The 22,101-nt window shown below is 44.0% G+C and overlaps 1 protein-coding gene across 1 annotated transcript in view; it reads right to left on the minus strand.

The window, feature by feature from the left end:
• CPXM2 (carboxypeptidase X, M14 family member 2) overlaps positions 1 to 22,101 on the minus strand; it is a 194,665-nt gene that overhangs the window by 11,493 nt on the left and 161,071 nt on the right. The window contains exons 11-12 of the mRNA XM_038758418.1: positions 21,059 to 21,356; positions 12,223 to 12,362 (exon numbers count right to left, since the gene is read on the minus strand). Of these exons, the coding sequence (XP_038614346.1) occupies positions 12,223 to 12,362; positions 21,059 to 21,356 (438 nt within the window). The remainder of the gene's footprint in view (positions 1 to 12,222; positions 12,363 to 21,058; positions 21,357 to 22,101) is intronic.

A 22,101-nucleotide genomic window follows, 5' to 3' on the forward strand; every position in this document is an offset into this window, starting at 1 on the left:
CCTCATTTCAGAGTTAAGGAAACTGAGGCACAGAAGTAAAGTAACTTGACCAAAGTCACAAAGCAACCAACTGGCAGAGCCAGAATTAGGACCCAGCTCCTCTGACTCTCAGGACTATGGTCTTTCCACTAGCAGGGAAAACAAGAAAATATATATATCTAAAAAAACTACTATAAAGGCATACGTTGTTGTTGATTCTTTTGAGACTTGCCTAGAGCTCTGTCTGGAGTAATCCAATAAATTGTGCAATGAAATACTTAAATCTACCTGGCCAAATTTTTTTCTCCCTCTCATTTTGTTTTTTAACGAAGGACTGCATTCTTGAAGAACATCATTCATTTCATTATTTTATCAACTGAAAGCAAAATATTTTTAGCTTAAAATGTTGCCAATATTTTCAGCAGGGTAAAGTTTCTTCAGCCAGTGCCAGATCTCTTGGTAAAATATTCATAATTAAAAACAGACCAGCACATCTGAGCCCTTAAAAACATCTCTGGCAAAACAAATTCTTATGTAGAAAAAGTAAAGTGCTATTTGAATTCAACAAGAGAAATGAGGGATAAATGCAGTTGTGCCCCACCAAAAATTGTCACTAAACGTGTTTGCTAGAATGATGAGAGAATATTAGGAAAGCTTTATCTAAATACAAAGGTCTGTTTACATACAGGAAGCCATGCTGTCAGAAAACTGACTTGTGCACATGTGCACATTAGTTCAGTATCACACACTGTGAACACTGCACCATGATTTTTTCCTAATGTGGGATTTTCTTAAAATGTATCTCCCACATGTTGGTTCTTCATAACAAAATGCAAACAGAATTCCCAGGAGAATTTGCATGGGAGGCCAGGCAAGTCAGGGGAGCACTGAGGCTCTCTTTTGCTGATCTAAGAGCCAAATCATTCATTTTAACAGTTCAGTATAGGCAATTATAATCTTTCCTACAAATTAGGTCTATAAGAAGTAGGGCTTGACTGACCTCCATTTAACTTAGATTTAAGTTCATATAACTGAATTCATGAATTTTTATTAAATATTATTCTCCTCTTTGTCTTTCAAGAATCTCTTTCAGTCTGTCAATAACTATGCAAGAATATTCTCTTCAACATTCCCCTGATCTTCCCCTTTTTCATCATCTAATGGGTCTTCACTCTGGTCCAGGCCCTTGCCATCTGCTCACTAGTTTTCCTCTCTTCAGCCAGTCACCTGTACAGTCCATACTCTGTTGCCAGATCATTGTATAAATTGCCATTCTGCATGTCTCTCCATTCCTCAAAAACCTCCAGTGGTTACTCATCATCTCCATAACAAATCAGAATTCCTAATGGCTTCAAATCTCTGCCTTACTTAACAGCTCTTTTCTCTTCATTCCTCCCAACCTAACCTTCTCACTTTGTCTGACTCTTGACTTTCCCACCTCCAACCCCTTGCTTACATCCTCCCCTCTAGATTCTAAGATCTTTGTGGGTAGGGAATGTGCCTACAAACTCTGTTGTACTGTACTCTCCCAAGTGCTTAAATGACATCCTACACACAGTACACAGTGCTCGTTGAATTCCATTTATTGACTGATCAATTTATCCTACCTGGAACAGCTTTCCTCATTGTTTTATAGTATTTGTTAAGTGTTTACTATGTGCCAAGTACTGTTCAAAGCACTGGGGAAGATACAATGTAATCACACCAGATACAGTTCCTGGCCCATATAGGATTCACAGTCAAGTAGGAGGGAGAATAGATATTGAATCCCCATTTTGCAGTTGAGAAAATTGAGGCACAGAGAAGTTAAGTGATTTAAGCAAGGTCACACTGCAGGCAAATGGCAAGCTGGAATTGCAACACAAGTCCCACTTCAAATTTGCTGTCCAGAGTCTTCCTTACCTTCAAAGTCCTCCTGAAAATTCACCCCCTCTAAGAAGAATTCCCTAATTAGGTGCCACCTTCCCAGTTTGTGTCCACTGGACAGTCGCCCTTGGCAATTTAACTTACTCTTAACACTCATACATATTCTCAATTTATATATTATTTTACTATCAGCAGGTACAGCATTACTTCTTTCTCCTCTTATTTGTGAATGGCTTGTATCTGTCAGTCTTCCCTATTATCATAATCAATGGCATTTATTGAGAACTTAATATATGCAGAGCACTGTACTAAGTGGTTGGGGGAATATAACAGAGACGGTAGACGTGTGCCTGGCCCACAACAGGCTTATAGTCTAGAGGGGGAGACAGAAATTGATATAAATAAATAATTTATAATATATAATTTAAAGATAATGTACATAAGTACTGTGGGGTTGAGGGTGGAGTGAATATTAAATGCCCAAAGGGCACAGATTCAAGTGCATAGATGAGGCACAAGGGAGAGGGAGCTGGGGAAAAGAGGGGTTAAGTGGGGAAGGCTTCTTAGAGGAGAAGTGACCTTCATAAAGATAATAATAATAAAAATAACAGTAATAACATTTGTTAAGCACTCATTCTGTGTCAAGCACTGGGATAGAGACAAGTTAATCAGGTTGGACACAATTCCTGTGTCTCATGGGGCTCAGATTCTTAATCCTCAGTATACAGATGAGGTAATTGAGGCCCAAAGAAGTTAAGTGACTTGCCTAAGGTCACACAGAAGACATGTGGCAGATCCGGTATTAGAACCCTGGTCCTTCTGACTCCCAAGCCTGTGCTCTAATGCTTTGAAGGTGGGAAAGGTGGTGGGCTGGCATATATGGAGGGGGAGGGAGTTCAAGGCTAAGGGGAGGACATGAGAAAAGGGTTGGCAGCAAGAAAATTGAAATGGGGCACAGTGAGTAAAATGGAGCTAGACGAGTGGAATGAGCGGCTGTAGTAGGAGATCAGTGTGAGGTGAGGTAGGATGGGGCAAGCTGATTGAATGCTTTAAAACCAATGGTAAGGAGTTTCTGTTTGATGCAGAGGTGGATGGGCAACCATTGGAGGTTCATGAGGAGTGGAGAAATATGGACTGAACTTTTTTTGCTAAAATAATCCATGGAGCAGAGTGAAGTATGGACTGTAATCGAGAAAGACAGGAGGCAGGATGATCAGCGAGAGGGCAGATAAAGTACTCAAGGTGGGATAGAACAACTGCTTGGATCAGCATGGTAGCAGTTTGGATGGAGAGGAATGGGCAGGTTTTAGCAATGTTGTGAAGGTAGAACCGGCAGGATTTGATAGAAAATTGAATATGTGCGTGGAATGAGAGAGATGAGTCAAGGACAACACCAAAGTAATGGGCTTGTGAAATAGGGAGGATAGTGGTATTGTCTACAGTGATGGGAAAGTCAGGAGGTCACAGTTTGGGTGGGAAGATAAAGAGCTCAGTTTTGGACATGTTTAGTTTGAAGTGTGTGTGGGACATCCAGTCATAGATATCCTTAAGGCAGGAGGAAATGTGAGGCTGCAGGAAAGGAGAGAGGTCAGGGCTGGAGATGTAGATTTGGGAATCGTCTGGATAGAGATGGTGACTGAAGACACGGAAGCGATTAAATTCTCAGAGATTGTATGTAGAACGAAAATAGAAGGGGACCCAGAACTGAGCCTTGGGGGATGCCTACTGTCAGAGGGTGGGAGACAGAGGAGGAGCCAGCAAAAGAGATTGAGTTTCTGCAGGGAACATAGGGAGAGTTGAAGAGAATGGAGGAGGAGTGGGGAATTGGAGAAGAGCAGAGGAGATTTTAGGGAGATCACACCTGATGGTCATTAGAGGAAAGAGATGGTGAGGCCAGAGGAACAGGAGGTTTGGGAAGGGAATTAAATATGTGGAATAGTTGGCAGGGGCAGTGGGTATGGGAGTGAATTAGGAAACAGAAGTACTGTTGTTCGGAAGAGGAGAGGGCTGGATTGAAGCGAATAAGAATGAATTTAAGGTGAACTATGTCAGAGATGTCTGGATTTCTGTCAACAGCATTCCACAGCTTGGGCAAAGGAGCAGAGGAAGCATAATGTGGAGGTGATCCACAGCTGAGGGTTAGTGGTACAAGACTAGTGGAGGGGCAGAGAAGGGAGTTCAGTGAAGAGGGTGACGTTGAGGCCCAAATGATTCCCAAATGTACATCTCAGACCTGACCTCTTTCCTTCCCCACAATTCCACATATCCTCTTACCTTCAAGACATATCTATTTGGATGTCCTGCCAATACCTCAAATTAAACATGTCTAATTCTGAGCTCCTTATCTTCTCACCCTAATCCTGCCCTCCCACTGTCTTTCCCATCACTGGAAACAACACTACTATCCTCCCTATCTCGCAAGCCCAGAACCTTGGCGTTGTCCTCGACTCATCTCTCTCATTAACCCACATATTCAATCTCTCAACAAATCCTGTTGGTTCAACATTGCTAAAATCTGCCCATTCCTCCCCATCCAAACTGCTACCATGCTGATCCAAGCACTTAACCTTTCCTGCCTTGACTACTGCATCTGTCTCCTCGCTGATCTCCTGTCTCTCCAATCCGTAATAATAATAATAATAAGAAGAAGAATGGCATTTATTAAGCGCTTACTACGTGCAAAGCACTTTCTAAGCGCTGGGGAGGTAATACACTCTGCTGCATCGGTCATTTATTAACAAAGACGTTCAGTCCATGTCTCTGCATTCCTCAAGAACCTCCAATGGCTGCACATCCATCTCCGCATCAAACAGAAACTTCTTACCATTGGCCTTGAAACACTCAATCAGCTTACCCCATCCTACCTCACCTCACTAACTTCCTACCAAAGCCCAGCCCACACACTCCACTCCTCCAGCACCAGCTTACTAATTGTGTCCCAATATTGTCTATCTCATTGCTGTCCCCATTCCCATCTCCTCCCCCTATCCTGGACCTCCCTCTCGCTCCATATACTCCAGACCACCACTCTCTCCAGCTTCAAAGCATTATTAAGGTCACATCTTCTCCAAGGGGCCCTTCCCAATTAAGCCCTCTTTTACCCAGCTTGCCCTCCTTTGGCACTGTCTATGCATTTGGATCTGTGACCTTTACAAATTTGATATTTTCCCCACCCCCAACCCCACAGCACTTAGGTACATATCTTTAAATTATAAATTTTTATTCATATTAATGTCTGTCTCCCCTCTAGACTGTAAGATTGTTATGGGCAGGGATCCTGTCTGCTAATTCTGATGTACTCTTCCAAGTGTTCTGCACTGATACTTAGTGCTCAATAAATATCACTGATTGTTTGAGGCAATCAATTTGCACATCAAGAGAAGGTAGTTCGGGAATGGAGACCAAATGGGGCAAGATGGCTGAAGAATATTTTGGGCCGGGGAGGGCGGCAGTTAAACGAATGGAGGTCTCTATGGTGGAAAAGAACAGATTTGTGAGGGGGTGTATGGAAAAGAGAGCAAGTGAGGAGGTGGTGGTCTGATAACAGAATTTCAGTATTGGTAAGGAAACTGTAAGCTCATTGTGGGCAGGGAATGTGTCTGTTTATTATTGTACTGTACTCTCCCAAGTGCTTAGTACATTGCTCTGCACACAGTAAGCACTCAATAAATACAACTGAATGAGTGGTAGAGATTGTACAGTGACTAGAAATTATAAGATCAAGTGTGTGCCCAAGTTGGTGAGTGTGTGAGGTGGGGTGGAGCAGGAAGTCATTGGAGTAGGAGAGAGGAGGGGAACAGTGGAAGGGTCACGGGGAAAATCCACATGGATATTGAAGCCTCCAAGGATCAATGTAGAATTGGAGAATGAGAGAAGAAATGTGAGAAAGGGATCACAGTAGGTCAGAAAGTTAGAGGAGGTGCCTGGGGTGTTGTAGATGAGTAGTAATCGGAGTAGGTGGTAGAGATGGATGACATGGTCTTCAAGGGAAAGGAAAGAAAGGGATGAGGGAAGTAGGATGGTGGGAAAGGGGCACTGGGGAGCAAGATGGAAGTCAACTCCTCTCCCTTTCCCATTTAGTCTGGGCAAGTGGGAGAAGATGAGGCATTTTCCAAACCCCCTCCATCGCCCTGCACAGAGAGAGGTGGCATGGGAGACCATGCCTCCTGGGAGGGGCCGGGTTTCAGTGGTGGTGAAGGAGTAGTGACTGAGTCAGGAACAGGTCAAGTAAGAAAAGAAGCTTTTACACAGTTGAGCGGGAGGTTCCATAGGCTGCGCTTGGCTGAGGCTGTGGGGAGGGTGCAGGCAGTAGGGACAGTGCAAGGTGTAAAATGGGGGTGAGCTGGAGGGGGGTCAATGTGACAGGAGGAGGGTAAGGAGCAGCACTGGGACAGGATGACAGGGATAAGATGGGGGAGATGGGTGGGAGTGACAGGGAGTAGGGAGGGGAGGATGAGAGTGAGCTGAGGAGGCCAGCCAATGAGGATGGGTGCTGGGTGTTGGGGGTAGGGGTGGGGAATCAGAGGGTGGGAACTGAGGACACATGGTGGGGCTAGGGAATAACAGAAAGAAAGTCTGGAGCTGCAACAGTAGATCTGTAGAGCACAGCGGCCAACGCAAGTTCCTCTAGTAGGTGGGGACTCAGCAGTTCCCAGCTTGGGGGAATCCACAAGTCCTAAACTACAATTGGGAAGTCATTATAGTGGCAGTTCAGAGTGAATGGGAGAGTACTATCAAGTCTTTAGTTTATTATTAAACTTTTTGAGGGCAGGGATCTTATCTCATAGTTGTAGTCTCCTAAATGCTTATTAAGTACAGTGTTCTGCATTCAGTAGGCACTCCATAAATACTGACTGCTACTTGAAACACACCTCATTTCTCACAAGAAGCTTAAAGATCCATGAAATGAGACTCTTCTAAATAGGAATGATCAGCATGTCTCAGCATGTCTCTTTCAAACAAACACTAGTTCTGAAATGTGATCAGGAGGTAGCTTCCAACATATGCAGACTCAGATTAACAATAAAATCCATCAATCAATAGCACTGTTTGAGCTCTTACTGTGTGCAAAGCACTGTACTAAATGGTTGGGAGAATACTTAACAATAGAGTTGGTAGTTATGATCCCGGGCCAAAAGGAAGTCTAGAAGGGGAGACAGACATTAAAATAAATTACAAAGAGGGGAAATGGCAGAGTATAATACTAATAATAATTATTATGGTATTTGTAAAGTGCTTACTATGTGCCAGGCACTGTACTAAGCGCTGGGGTAAATAAAAGCCCAGGCCCGGGCTCTTTCCACTAAGCAACTCTACCTTTCAGGATTTATCAGAGTCCTTGTAATAGGTTCAAGAATCGTATTCATTCTATTTGTTAAGCACTTATTATGTGCTGGAGAGAAGACACCTGATTAACTTGTATCTTTCCCAGCATGAAGGAGCAGCATGGCATAGTGGATAGAGTATGGGCCTGGCAGTCAGAAGGTCATGAGATCCAATTTGGGCTCCACCACTTGTACACAGTAAACGCTGAATACAATAATATTATCACTCAGATGGGAATTAGACATTGCCACTGTCCCTCAGACAGCTCACAATCTAAGAGGGATCAAATACAGAGCTTTTAGCCCCATTTTATAAAGCAGAGAAACTGAGGCTCAGAGAAGTGCCCAAGGTAACACAGCAGTCCAGGGGCAGAAGCATGACAAGAATCCCAGTCTGCTGAGTCTCCCAGTCCTATGTCTCTCCCAAACAATTGGTCAGTGGTACATGAGGGCTTACTATGTGCAGAGCACTGTACTAAGTGCTTAGGAGAGTTCACCTCTAACACTGTTGTACTGTCCTCTCCCAAGCACTTAGTACAGTGCTCCACACATATAGTAAGCACTCAATAAGTACCATCACTGATACAATGCTCCCCTTGGGCAATTGCTCAGGCCTGGATTCACACTGCTTCTGGAGGTGACAGCAGGGGTGAGAGATCTGGGTCCATTGGCTAGTGCATGTAAGCTAGTGGATAGAGCCCGGGCCTGGCATTCAGAAGGACCTGGATACCAATCCCGACTCCACCACTTGTCCGCTGGGTGACCATGGGAAAGTTACTTCACTTCTCTGAGACTCAGTTCCCTCATCTGTAAAATGGGAATTGAGACTGTGAGCCCCACATGGGCCAGAGACTGTGTTCAACCCCATTTTCTTGTATTCATCCCAGCACTTGGCACAGTGCCTGGCACATACTAGTGCTCAACAAATGATGGGTTGGGGGGAACCCCCGCAGCGCCATGTACACAAAAACGCTGCGTAGCTGGGGTTGGGATATCAAAGGTTTTAAGGGGTACAGACACAAGTGCATAGGTGATGTGGAAGGGAGGGTGAATAGGGTCGGGAAATAAGGAACTAGTCAGGCTAGGCCTTTAAGAGATGTGATTTGAGTAGGACTTCGAGTAGTGGCTGTCTGTTGGATATGAAAGGGCATTGGAGTTACAGGCCAGAGGGAGGATGTGAAAAAGGGGCTGGTGGTTAAACAGGAAAGATCCAAATATAGTGAGAAGACGAGTGAAGGAGTGAAGAATACAGGCTGGGTTGCAGTACATTGCAAGGAAAGGTAGGTGGTGGACAGTTGATTGAGTGTCTTAAAGTACCTCATCTCTAGGCATTATACAATCTCTGCCCTCACCAAATCTGAAATGTGTTGTGGGGACAGAAGAGAGGATGAATGAAGGAGCAAGTAAGAGCAACGCAGAAGGGAGTGGGAGAACAGGAGAGGAGGGATTAGTCAGGGAAGTTTTCTTGGAGGAGATGTGCCTTCAATAAGGTTTTGAAGAGGGGGAGAGAAATTATCTGCCTGATATGAAGAGGGATGGTGTTCCAGGCCAGAGGCAGGATGTGGGTGAGAAATCGGCAGCAAGATAGATGAGATTGAGGTACCATGAGAAGGTTAGCACTCGAGGAAAGAAGTGTGTGGGCTGGGTTTCAGTAGGAGAGTAGTGAGGTGAGGAAGGACAGGGAAAGCTGATTAAGTGCTTTAAAGCCAATGATGAGGAGTTTTTGTTTGATGTGGAGGTGGATGGGCAACCACTGACATTTTTTTGAGGAGCAGGGAAACATGGTATGAACGTTTCTGAAGGAAACTGATTTGGGCAGCAGAATGGAGTGTGGACTGGAGTGGGGAGAGACAGGAGGAAGGGAGGTCAGCAATGAGGCTGATATGACAATCAAGGCAGGATGGGATAAGTGCTTGCATTAATGTTGTAGGAAGGGGTGGATTTTGGCGATATTGTGAAGGTAGAACTAGCAGGATTTAGTGATGGCTTGAATATGTGAATGGAAATTTCATTCATTCATTCATTCAATCATATTTCTTGAGCGCTTACTGTTTGCAGAGCACTGTACTAAGTGCTTGGAAAGTACAATTTAGCAATACAGAGAGACAATCCCTGCCAACACCGGGTTTACAGTCTAGAAGGGGGGAGACAGACATCAAAACAAGTAAACAGGCATCAATACAAATAAATAGAATTATAGATATATACATTGTGGGGCGGGGAGAAAGGGGGAAGGGCAAAAGAAGCGAGTCAAGGTGACACAGAAAGGAGGGAGAGTTGAGGAAAATGGGGGCTCAGTCTGGGAATGAAAGAGAGGAATCAAGGACAATGCCAAGGTTACGGACTTGTGAGACAGGAAGGATGATGATGCCATCAACAGTGATGGGAAAGTGAGAGGGAGAACAGGGTTTCAGTGGGAAGATAAGGAGCTCTGTTTTTGACATGTTAAGTTTGAGATGACGGGAGGACATGCAAGTAGAGATGTCTTCAAGACAGGAGGAAATGGGAGACTGCAGAAAGGGAGAGAGATCAGGGCTGGAGATGAAGATTTGGGTATCATCGGCATAGAGGTGATAGTTGAAGCCGTGTGAGCAAATCAATTTTCCAAAGGAGTGGGTGTAGATGGATAAAAGGGGACCGAGAATTGAATCTTGAGGGACACCCACATTTAGGGGGTGGAAGGCAGAGAAGGAGCCTGTGAAGAAGACTGAGAATGAAGGTACAGAGAGATAGGAGGAGAACCAGGAGAGGATGGAGTCATTGAAGCCAAGGTTGGAAACATTATCCACGTACACCTCCAGCCCTTATCTCTCCTTCCCTGCAGTGTCACATTTCCTCCTGCCTTCAGGACATCTCTGTTTGGATAACCTGCCAACATCTCAAACTTAATATGTCCAAAAGAGAATTCCATACCTTCCACCCACAAACCCTATCCTCTCCTGACTTTTCTATCACTGTAGACAGCACCACCATCCTCCCCATCTCACAAGCCCGTAACCCTGGCATTATTCATTCATTCATTCAATCATACTTATTGAGCGCTTACTGTGTGTAGAACACTGTACAAAGTGCTTGGAAAGTACAATTTGGCAACAAATAGAGACAATCCCTGCCCAACTATGGGCTCACAGTCTACAAGTGGGGAGACAAACAACAAAATAAGTAGACAGGCATCAATAGCATCAATATAAATAAATGGTATTATAGATATAGACACATCTTTGATCAAATAAATAGAATAATGAATATGTACATATATACACAAGTGCTGTGGGGGAGGTGGTTGAGCAAAGGGAGCGAGTGGGGCGATGGGGAGGGGAGGAGGAGGAGCAGAGGAAAAGGGGGCTCAGTCTGGGAAGGCCTCCTGGAAGAGGTGAGCTTTCAGTAGGGCTTTGAAGGAGGGGGAGTGGGCTAGTTTGGCGGATGTGAGGAGGGAGGGCATTCCAGGACAGAGGTAGGACGTGGGCCAAGGGTCGACAGTGGGACAAGCAAGAATGAAGCACAGTAAGGAGGTTAGTGGCAGGGGAGTGGAGTGTGCGGGCTGGGCTGTAGAAGGAGAGAAGGGAGGTGAGGTAGGAGGGGGCAAGGTGATGGAGAGCTTTGAAGCCAATAGTGAGGAATTTTTGTTTGATACGAAGTTTGATAGGCAACCATTGGAGATTTTTGAGGAGGGGGTGACATGCCCAGGGCATTTCTGTAGAAAGATAATCCAGACACCAGAGTGAAGTACAGACTGAAGTGGGGAGAGACAGGAGGTTGAGAGATCAGAAAGGATGCTGATGCAGTAATCCAGTCGAGATATGATGAGTGAATGTACTAACAAGGTAGCGGTTTGGATGGAGAGGAAAGGGTGGACCTTGGCATCTCTCTCATTCACCCCACATATTCAGTCTGTAACCAAATCTTGTCAGTTCCACCTTCGTAAAATCGGAAAAGGAAAGGGTGGATTTTAGCGATTTTACGAAGGTGGAACTGACAAGATTTGGTGACAGATTGAATATGTGGGGTGAATGAGAGAGATGCCAAGATCCGCCCTTTCCTCTCCATCCAAACTATTACCACATTAGTCCAAGCACTTATCTTATCCTGTCTTGATTACTGCATCAGCCTCTTTGCTGACCTCCCTGTCTCCAGTTTTTCCCTATTCTAGTCCATACTTCACTCTGCTGTCTAGATCGCGTTTCTAAAAATCCATTCATTCCATGTTTCCCATAGTCTCAAGAACCTCCAGTGGCTGCCCAGCCACCACTGCATCAAACAGAAATGCCAGACCATAGACATAAAATGCACTCTATCACCTTGCCCTCTCCTACCATACCTCCTTGATTTCCTACTACACACCAGTCCACACACTTCACTCCTCTCATGCCAACCTACTCACTGTACCTTGATCTCATCTCTTTACCTCACTGCGATCTCTTGCCCACATTCTGCCTCTGACCTGGAACGTCCTCCCTCTTCATATCCAACGGGCGATCGCTCTCCCCACTTTCAAAGCCTTACTGAAGGCATATTTTCTCTAATAGGCCTTCTGTGACTAGGCCCTCATTTCTTCTTCTCCCACTCCCTTCTGCGCCAACTGTGAACTTGGATTTGCAGCCTTTATCCACTCCCCTCAGTCCCAAAGCACTTATTATACATCTGTAATTTATTTATTCATATTAATATCTGTCTTCCCCTCTAGACCTTAACTTTGATGTAGGCAGGTAATGTGTCTACCAACTCTGTTATACTGTACTTTCCCACTAGCTTTGTACAGTGCTCTTCAAAGAGTAAGCAGCCAATGAAAATGATTGATTGAAGTCAATGGTATGGAATTTCTGTTTGATTCACTGATAGATGGGCAACCATTCTATGTTTATGAGGAGTGGGGAGATTAGGACTAAGTTTTTGTTTTTTTTTAGAAAAATGATCCTGGCAGCAGAGTGAAGTATGGACTGGAGAGGGCAATAATAGGGGCAAGGTGATTAATGAGGGTGCTGATGGAGTAGTCAATGAGGCTAAAAAACAGTCTACAGGATTTGCATTCATAAGATATTGTTTTACTTCATACCTGTTCCATGAACACTATCAGGGATTCTCGATTATTTTCCCATTCTTCAGGCAGATCACTCTCATGAGGATACTTATCACAACCCACATATATTGACAGATCAAAGCAGTTTGTATGAAGATAACTGAAGTCATTCATACCTGTTAATGTAATCAGACAATTTGAGCAAATTGTCCCTTGACCAATTGAAATTCAACAAGGAATACGTCTTTTCAACAGTTTGATTTTCAAGAGGGAGAAATTAGTACACTTGAAAAATAAAGGTAATCTATAGTTATCTAAAGGTTGCTGGAATCACGAGCAATAAACAATGGGAAGCAGTGTAGCCCAATGGTTGAAGCACGGGCATATGAGTCACTGGACCTGGGTTCTAATCCTGGTTCCACCACTTGCCTGTTGCATGACCTTGGGCAAGTACCTTAACTTCTCTGTGCCTAAGTTACCTCATCTGTAAAATGGGGATTAATATTGTGAGCTCTATGGGAGACATGGACTGTATCCAACCTTATTAGCTTGTATCTACCTTAAAGCTTAAAAAAATGCCTGGCACATAGTAAGCACTTAAAAATACCAACAAAAAAATAAAATAAAATAAAGAGTAACAAGTTAAATAGCATTAAGTGAAATCAGCTATTTCATGCAAACATAAACAAAATAAGTAGAAAAAGGAAACACAACAGCTTAATTTAAGAATAGCATTTATAGCAGTAGGTTTAAGACACCTGCATCATTCTTTCAAATAACTTTGTTTTACCAAATCCACTGTTTAATCAAGAACCATTCAATAGCCACATCATATCGGTCAAGTTTAAAGTTCTTTAAATGAGAAATCTGTGGCATCCAGATTTCTAAGTAACAGTATTGTACACCACAGCTAATCATTACATGAATTTCTAGGGGACAGCATGAAATTTCATTGCATAACATGTTCTACACTATCCTTTTTCTTCTAGGGAATCAGACCCCAATTTTTTCCCAGTATATATTGAACAACTATCTAGTTAAATTATCACAACATATGTAACAGTGAACTCTAATTATTCTCTTGAACAAGTAGGTTTTCAGATCATTTTTCACTGTTGCCAGCAGTCTAAGCATCAATCCCTACTATAAAGTGAAACATCTCCAAATGCTCTTCTTGGCATTTGAGGCTTCCATCAATTCTAATCTTCATTATCCTACCGGAATCACTCTGTTGGAAGTTTAATTGAAGAAGGAAGGAGAGGGTTTAAGAAGGGAAGGTAGGTCAGGCAGAGAGTTCTGAAAGGTTTAGAATGTCAACGTTGCACTGAGGTGATGGACGAAAGCAGAACCTGGAAGGCCACCTAAGAAATATTTACTCCCCCACAGAGACCTCCGCTCTCTCGACCCTATCCATCTCTCTCAGCGCATCACACCCTACTTAGCCTCCCTACCGACTCTACCCACTCTTGATGACTAAATAGATGCTTTCAACTCCACCCTCTCTACTCAATTCAACTCACTCGCTCCCCTATCCCTTCATCACTCTCGCACCACTAACCCATAGCCCTGGATCAGAGTCACTGTCCGACTCCTTCGCTCTTATGCTCAAGCTGCTGAACTCTGCTGGTGGAAGTCTAAACACCAGGCTAAACTTGTTCACTTTAAATTTATCCTTTCTTGCCTTAACTTTGCCCTCTCTTCTGCCAGACAAAACTACTTCTTTTCCCTTACTGACACCCATGCCCATTACCCTTGTCAGCTGTTCCAGACATTTAACTCCCTCCTCAGGCCCCCTGTTCCTCCCTTCTCCTCCTTCCCTCACCCGCAACGATCTGGCCACCTACAACATCAGGAAAATTAACTCCATCAAGTCTGAGCTCCCCAAAGTCACCCCTTTTCCTTCTCCTCCCCCATCCCCCCCTCGACTTTCCCATCCTTCCCAGCAGTATCTTCAGAGGAGATCTCCTCCCTCTTCTTAAGTGGAGAAGCATCGTGGCTCACTGGAAAGAGCACGGGCTTTGGAGTCAGACTTCCTGGGTTCAAATCCCGGCTCCACCAATTGTCAGCTGTGTGACTTTGGGCAAGTCACTTAACTTTTCTGTGCCTCAGTTACCTCATCTGTAAAATGGGGATTGACTGTGAGCCCCACGTGAGACAACCTGATCACCTTGTAACCTCCCCAGAGCTTAGAACAGTGCTTTGCACATAGTAAGCGCTTAATAAATGCCATTATTATTATTATTATTATTATTAAGTGCCACCCCCTCCACTTGCGCTTCTGATCCCATTCCCTCTTACCTTATGAAAATTCTCACCCCTTCCCTCCTCCTCTCCTTAACTTCCATCTTCAACAGCTTACTCTACAACGGCTTCTTCCCCTCTGCCTTCAAACATGCCCACGTCTCCCCCATCCTGAAAAAACCTCTCTTGACGCCACTGCCCCCTCCAGTTACGACCCAATATCCCCCTTAACCTTACTTTCCAAACTCCTAGAGCGAATAGTCTACACTCACTGTCTCTAATTCATCAACTCCAACTCTCTTCTGTACCCCCTCCAATCTGGCTTCCATCCTCTCCACTCCACCGAAACTGCCCTCTCAAAGGTCACCAATGACCTCTTTCTTGCCAAATCCAATGGCTCCTACTCTATCCTAATCCTCCTCAACCTGTCAGCTGCCTTTGACACTGTCAATCATCCCCTTCTCCTCAACATGTTAACCAACCTTTGCTTCACGGACTCTACCCTCTCCTGGTTCTCCTCATCTCTTGGACCATTCATTCTCAGCCTCCTTCACAGGTTCCTCCTCCCCCTACCATCTCCTACCTGTAGGGGTTCCTCAAGGGTCAGTTATTGGTCTCCTTCTGTTCTCCATCTATACTCACCCTTTTAGTGAACTCATTCACTCCTACAGCTTCAACTATCATCTCTATGCAGATGACACCCAAATCTACATCTCCTCCTCTGTTTTCCGTCCCTTCCTCCAGACTCATACCTCCTCCTGCCTTCAGGACATCTCCACCTGGATGACTGCCCGACAACTAAAACTCAACATGTCCAAGACTGAGCTCCTTATCTTCCCTCCCAAACCCTGTCCTCTCCCTGACTTTCCCATCACTGTGGACGGCACTACCATCCTTCCCGTCTCACAAGCCCGCAGCTTTGGTGTCATCCTTGATTCCGCTCTCTCATCAATCAATTATATTTATTGAGTGCTTACTGTGTGCAGAGCACTGTACTAAGCGCTTGGGAAGTACAAGTTGGCAACATATAGAGACAGTCCCTACCCAACAGTGGGCTCTCAGTCTAGAAGGGGGAGACAGAGAACAAAACCATACTAACAAAATAAAATAAATAGAATAGATATGTACAAGTAAAATAAATAAATAAATAGAGTAATAAATATGTACAGACATATATACATATATACAGGTGCTGTGGGGAAGGGAAGGAGGTAAGATGGGGGGACGGAGAGGGGGATGAGGGGGAGAGGAAGGAAGAGGCTCAGTCTGGGAAGGCCTCCTGGAGGAGGTGAGTTTTCAGTAGGGCCTTGAAGGGAGGAAGAGAGCTAGCTTGGAGGATGGGCAGAGGGAGGGGAAGACGTGGGCCGGGGGTTGATGGTGGGACACGCGAAAACGAACCACGGTGAGGAGATTAGTGGCAGAGGAGCAGAGGGTGCGGGCTGGGCTATAGAAGGAAAGAAGGGAGGTGAGGTAGGAGGGGGCGAGGTGATGGAGAGCCTTGAAGCCGAGGGTGAGGAGTTTCTGCCTGATGCACAGATTGATTGGTAGCCACTGGAGATTTTTGAGGAGGGGAGTAACATGCCCAGAGCGTTTCTGGACAAAGACAATCTGGGCAGCAGCATGAAGTATGGATTGAAGTGGGGAGAGACATGAGGATGGGAGATCAGGGAGAAGGCTGATACAGTAGTCCAGATGGGATAGGATGAGAGCTTGAACGAGCAGGGTAGCGGTTTGGATGGAGAGGAAAGGGCGGATCTTGGCAATGTTGCGGAGCTGAGACCGGCAGTTTTCGGCGATGGCTTGGATGTGTGGGATGAATGAGAGAGCAGAGTCGAGGACGACACCAAGGTTGCGGACTTGTGAGACGGGAAGGATGGTAGTGCCGTCAACAGAGATGGGAAAGTCAGGGAGAGGGCAGGGTTTGGGAGGGAAGACAAGGAGTTCAGTCTTGGAGATGTTGAGTTTTAGGTGGTGGGCAGACATCCAGATGGAGATGTCCTGAAGGCAGGAGGAGATGCAAGCCTGGAGAGAGGGGGAGAGAGCAGGGGCAGAGATGTAGATCTGGGTGTCATCAGCATAGAGATGATAGTTGAAGCCGTGGGAGCGAATGAGGTCACCAAGGGAGTGACCTCCACCCCACACATCCAATCTGTCACCAAAACCTGTCAGTCTCACCTTTGCAACATCACCAAGATCCACCCTTTCTTCTCCACCCAAATGGTTACCTTGTTGGTACAATCTCTCATCATATCCTGACTGGATTACTGAATCAGCCTCCTTTCTGATCTTCCATCCTCCTGTCTATCCCCACTTCAGTCTATAGTTCACTCTGCTTCCCGGATTATCTTTCTACAGAAATGCTCTGGGCATGTCACTCCCCTCCTCAAAAATCTCCAGTGGTTGCCTATCAACTTTTGCATGAAGCAAAAACTCCTCATTATTGACTTCAAAGTTCTCCATCACCTTGCCCCCTCCTACCTCACCTCCCTTCTCTCCTTCTACAGCCCAACACACACATTCTGCTCCTCTGCCGCTAACCTCCTGACTGTGCCTCATTCTCACCTGCCCCGCTGTCCTACCTCTGGCCTGGAATGCCCTCCCTCCTCACATTCGCCAAACTAGCTCTCTTCCCCTCTTCAAAGCCCTATTGAGAGCTCACCTCTTCCAAGAGGCCTTCCCAGAGTGAGCCCCCATTTTCCTTTGCTCCTCCCTCTGCTCTACCCCCTTCCCTGCCCCACAGCACTTGTATATATTTGTACATATTTATTACGCTATTTATTTTATCAATGATGTGTATATATCTATAATTCCATTTACTTATATTGATGCTATTGATGCCTGTCTACTTGTTTTGTTGTTTGTCTCCCCCTTCTAGACTGTGAGCCTGTTGTTTGGTAGGAACTGTCTCTATCTGTTGCCTAATCGTACTTTCCAAGCATTTAGTACAGTGCTATGCACACAGTAAGTGCTCAATAAATATGATTGAATGAATGAATTACCTACAGAAGAGGAACTTTAAAGTCCATTTTTTTCAGTTTAAACTGGATTTTCATTCATTTAAAATGTTTTATAAAAACGCTCTGCTACTGCTTTTTGGCTTATCACTAATGGATATCAACGTAAAAGAAAGGAAGGAAAAAAATGAGAAATTACAAACATCAGTTCATTAGTCTCTGTGATGTTTTAGGCACTGTGAAAGCAGAGAATAAAGCACCACTATTACCATGGATGACAGATTTTATGCGGCCCATATGAAGACTGGCAAAAAAAAATAGATGGGGTGTTATGGTCAAAAGCCCCCACTCTCAACAGCTGACCTGCCCTGTGCCTGGCTCCTTACCACTTGAAACGCCAAAGGTTTCCCCGACCCGAGCTGTCAGTGTTTCAAAAGCTAACACTCAAGTATCCAGCCTTCACCCTTCTGGCAGGAATGCTTTTGCATCAGTGCCTGAGGTTACCCAGGTAAATTCTCTGTGAATGAATCCGAAATGATTTCACTAGATCTGGCCATTCATCTGCTCTACATTCTCACATTTCCTCTTACCTCTAAGACATCACCACATGGCTAGCCATCACCTCAAACATGTCCAAAACTGAATGCATCTTCTTTCCTAAACCCAAGTCTCTAATCCCTTCAATCACATTTGACAACCTCACCACCCTGCCTATCTCAAAAGATAGCAATCTTAGCTTCTCACTGTCTTTCACCACTCACTGAATCCTCCTCAGCATTTCCCAGATCCACAGCTTCTTTTCCATCCAAATGGTTACCAATTTGGTCCAGGCAATCTTCATTATAAAAGTGTTAAGCACTTATATGCAAAGCACTGAACTAAGCACTGGGTTTGATTTAGTATAAGACAATAGGACAAAGACAGTGCTCCACGTGGAGCTCCCAGTGTAAGGAGAAAGGAGAACAGCTATTTACCACATTTTTCAGATAAGGAAACTGAGACCTAGACAAGTTAAGTGACTTGCCCAAGGCCACCTAGCAGGCATATGACAAACCTGAACTATAACCCAGGTCCCTAGACTCCCAAGTCTATATTTTTTCTTTAAGCCATGCTGCTTCCTCAAAGCTGAGGCAAAGAGAAATGAAGTGACTTGCCTAAGGGTCACTTAGATTATCATTCTTCTCATTGTCTTAGGGTCTGCAGTCTCTTGCCTCCCCTGTCAATACTTATCTCTGTTTCCCAGATAAGTTTTCTAAAAACACCATGCAGCACATGTCTCTTGACTCCTCAACAATAGCTGTCACCCTTCTCACATCAAGCAGAAACTCATAGTTTTAAGGTGTCCCATCAGTTATCTGTGACAGCCAGGTAAGGCTAGCCAAGGAAAGAAATTCTGAAGTTTCTGGGATTTCTGGAATACCTTCCTGGATACCTCTCAGAGTATAGTTTCGTCTACATAGGTCCTAATCACTTGTTTGATGGCTTTACCTGGGCCATGGCCAATCACAGGGGAGAGTGGGCAATAGGAGGAGGGCTAACTGCTGGGGGAATAAGTCCCACAGACTTTTTGAGATGGCTCAGGACAACACGTTTGGACCGAGTATAGATGCAGAACTTACTCTCTGAGGGGAAAACTGAGGGGAGAACCCAGGGGGCAGTTTGGAGAAGCAGGAGTTCTCCTAAGAGGATATGTTCAGCAAGAGGAACAGGCAGGAAAACCTGTGGGTAGAGGAGGCCACATACTTGCTATTTATAGGGAATGGGAAGGGTTTGGAGATAGGTTACCTTTGGGTAGAGCTTTGGGGAAATGTGGTTTGAATTTGAACTTGGTTTGTAATAGTTATCTAATTAAAGGATGCTACCCTTAAGTTTCTTAAACTACTAAATACCAGTTTATTTCTTTACTCAAGTCTATGTGGCTAGACAGAGTGAGTATATGATGGAAATATGCCACAGTAGGGCACAGCAGATTTAGGGAATATCTTCTCCAAGCCCCAGTGACCAGCCCTCGCTGGACTGGTTAGCAGGACTCCACATGAATCCTTTGCTGCCGAAAGGAAACAATGGGAAGGTGGCAAGGTGAGCCCTGCAATCTAACCCAAATCTTGGAAAGGAAAGTCAGAGTTTTAGGCCCCTGGAACATTTCATGGGGCTCCAAAACGTTCTACAAGTGGCTTTCAGAGTTACTGTCATACAGTAAATGAGTGGATAGGTCCCACATGCAGCCCACCATCTCACTGTATTGCATTTTCAACTTTCCCATCTATGATCTCCTGCTTTTGCCCTTGCTTTTTCAACCTCCCTGGAACTACTTCCCCGCTATAAATCCCCATCATCAAAACCCTCCTGAAAAACCACTTCCTCCAGGAGGCATTCCCTGATTAATTTAAGCTCCTCCTGCCGAGGTCACATCCATCTAACAGCAGACCTAGCACTTATATCATTAGCACTCAGCATGCCTGAAAGTGCAGGCATGCAAGTGATCTTCCAATTCAGATACATATGGAAAGTCTGTTTTTTGGAGGTTCCAAGAAACTTGCATGATAGGGTGATTTCCTCTATTCTAGTGCCTTCAGTCCATCACAATCTCCCAAGAAACAACTGCACATACCTAACTCTACCAGCAGTAAGTACATAAAGAGATTTTAACTATTCTAGACCTGCGAAACTAACTCAATTTTTAAAATCCCAAGAACAATTGTTAGAAAAATCAAGCACTGCACAGAAGTTATTCTGAAGCCTTTAAGAATGCCATCATTGATTTGGTGAATTTGTCAGTGAGGGCTCAAATTGAGCCCATGCTGCTCTAATTTAATTTTGAAATAATCAACTAGATGCAGATTTTTAGCTATTATGTGTAAGGTTTTAAAGCTACTGATAGATTCTTGGTGACAGATATGTCTCAAACTATCTTTTCTGTGACCATAAGGAATGAAAAAAGCAGAGTTGAAAAACTGTAACTTCTCAGTACATGATCAAAAGCAAGAAATTTTTAAAATACAGTATTTCTTTTTTAAATATGGAGGGCATAATGCCAAAATTGGGGTTCTAGTATATGAAATTTAATACTGTAATTATTCTCCCTTTTGTTAATTGAATTGTGAACAAGTGGGCAGAGGGGCATATTCACAAAAAGGATTAGGAAAAATTTTTAGCATTAGCAAATTATTTATGATCACTGTTTCTCATTAAAAGCCTGGTCACAGCTACAATTTAACCATGGAAACAATTCTTGATTCCTGTGACATGATGATACACGATGTTCAACTGGGTCTAAAGAAAAATCTGAAATTGACAAATGATAATTAGGCTAAATCAAAGTAGTAAACTCTACCTTTTAAAATTATTGTGGAAATTGCTTTTACATTTATGTTGTTGAGAGTATCTGTTTATAGACAATTCCTTTAGCCTAGTGATAGGGGGTGCAGTACCAGGAAATTGGGGTGCTAGGACTTGAGACATTCAAATTTTGTGAACTAACGGAATTTCACCACAGTTAATGATCCTTAAAAATCAGTCCTTAATCTGAAATGGAATACTAAATTATCATCCAAGTACAGGGGTAACTCAGAGACTCCAGTGAATATTTTTAGCATAATAGCACTTAACCAAAATGCTTTATATGGAATTGAAGATAATGATTAGAATTTTCAGAAGGAAGCCACATAAGTACTCACTTCCTGCAACTGTGTGCCATGAGGCCCCATTGACAGTGCCATCCTCCTTTTGAAAATCTTCCGTGTGGCACACTCTCCTCCTTGCATCAGTCATTAGTCTATGAGTAGAAGCATATGAGTAGGCCAGCCAGCGGAACACATGATCATCAGGGGTAGGGGTATGTTCCTGGGTTTTCCACATTGATCGAACCATATCATACGGATATGCCACCACCAATTCTCCTCCTTGTAAATTCCCACCTAGAGCAAATGGAATTTTTTCCATCCACGCAATTATTGCTCTGGTTTCAACTGCAACCTGGAAGCAGAAGGAGATGCATTCTTTAATTATATTGACCCATGGTTTGCATCTGTCCCTAAATGACATCCAATTTTCTTCATTGGTAGAGAAACAGGTGGGGAACGCCAGTCAATCTAGTGGAAGTATATATGGTATGTGTGTACACACACATTCACATATTTGTCTAGCACAGCTGTGTTACAGATCCAGTCCTGTTCAACCTATTATTTACAACCATGCTCAATGATACAAGACAGCTGGAAGCTGCTGTCAGAATATGGTTCTGATCCTTGGAGAAGCTCAACTCAACAGGTTGAGCATCAAAAATGGTCCTGGAATCACTCATATTAAAGCACCTATGGACTGATCACTAAGCATTGGTAGTATATGCACAAGACATGCAGAATCAATGAAGTACTATGGACTGACAATTAATCAGAAATAGACTGTGGTAAGGTAGTCTTCATACAACCTAACATCAACCTAGTGGTACTGAGATGAAGCCTGGGACTGGATTCTGTTATCTGGGTAACGTTTTGGCCAGTAAGGCAAGGGTAGAAAAGAAAGTAAAAGATTGAATTAAGAAGGCTGGTGTGTCTTTTTTATGGCTGAGAGATTATAGCATCAAAAAGGCATCAAGATTCAAACAGAAGGCTTATAGGAAACTGTAGTGTTCAATTTTCTTTGTGAATGGGGGATCTGGACCTGGACTTATTACTATCACGACATTCAACCTCTAGGGCAGTAAGTGAAGCAGCATGGC

The sequence above is a fragment of the Tachyglossus aculeatus genome, chromosome 16 (genome assembly GCF_015852505.1).
Source record: "Tachyglossus aculeatus isolate mTacAcu1 chromosome 16, mTacAcu1.pri, whole genome shotgun sequence".
NCBI classification, from domain to species: Eukaryota; Metazoa; Chordata; class Mammalia; order Monotremata; family Tachyglossidae; genus Tachyglossus; species Tachyglossus aculeatus.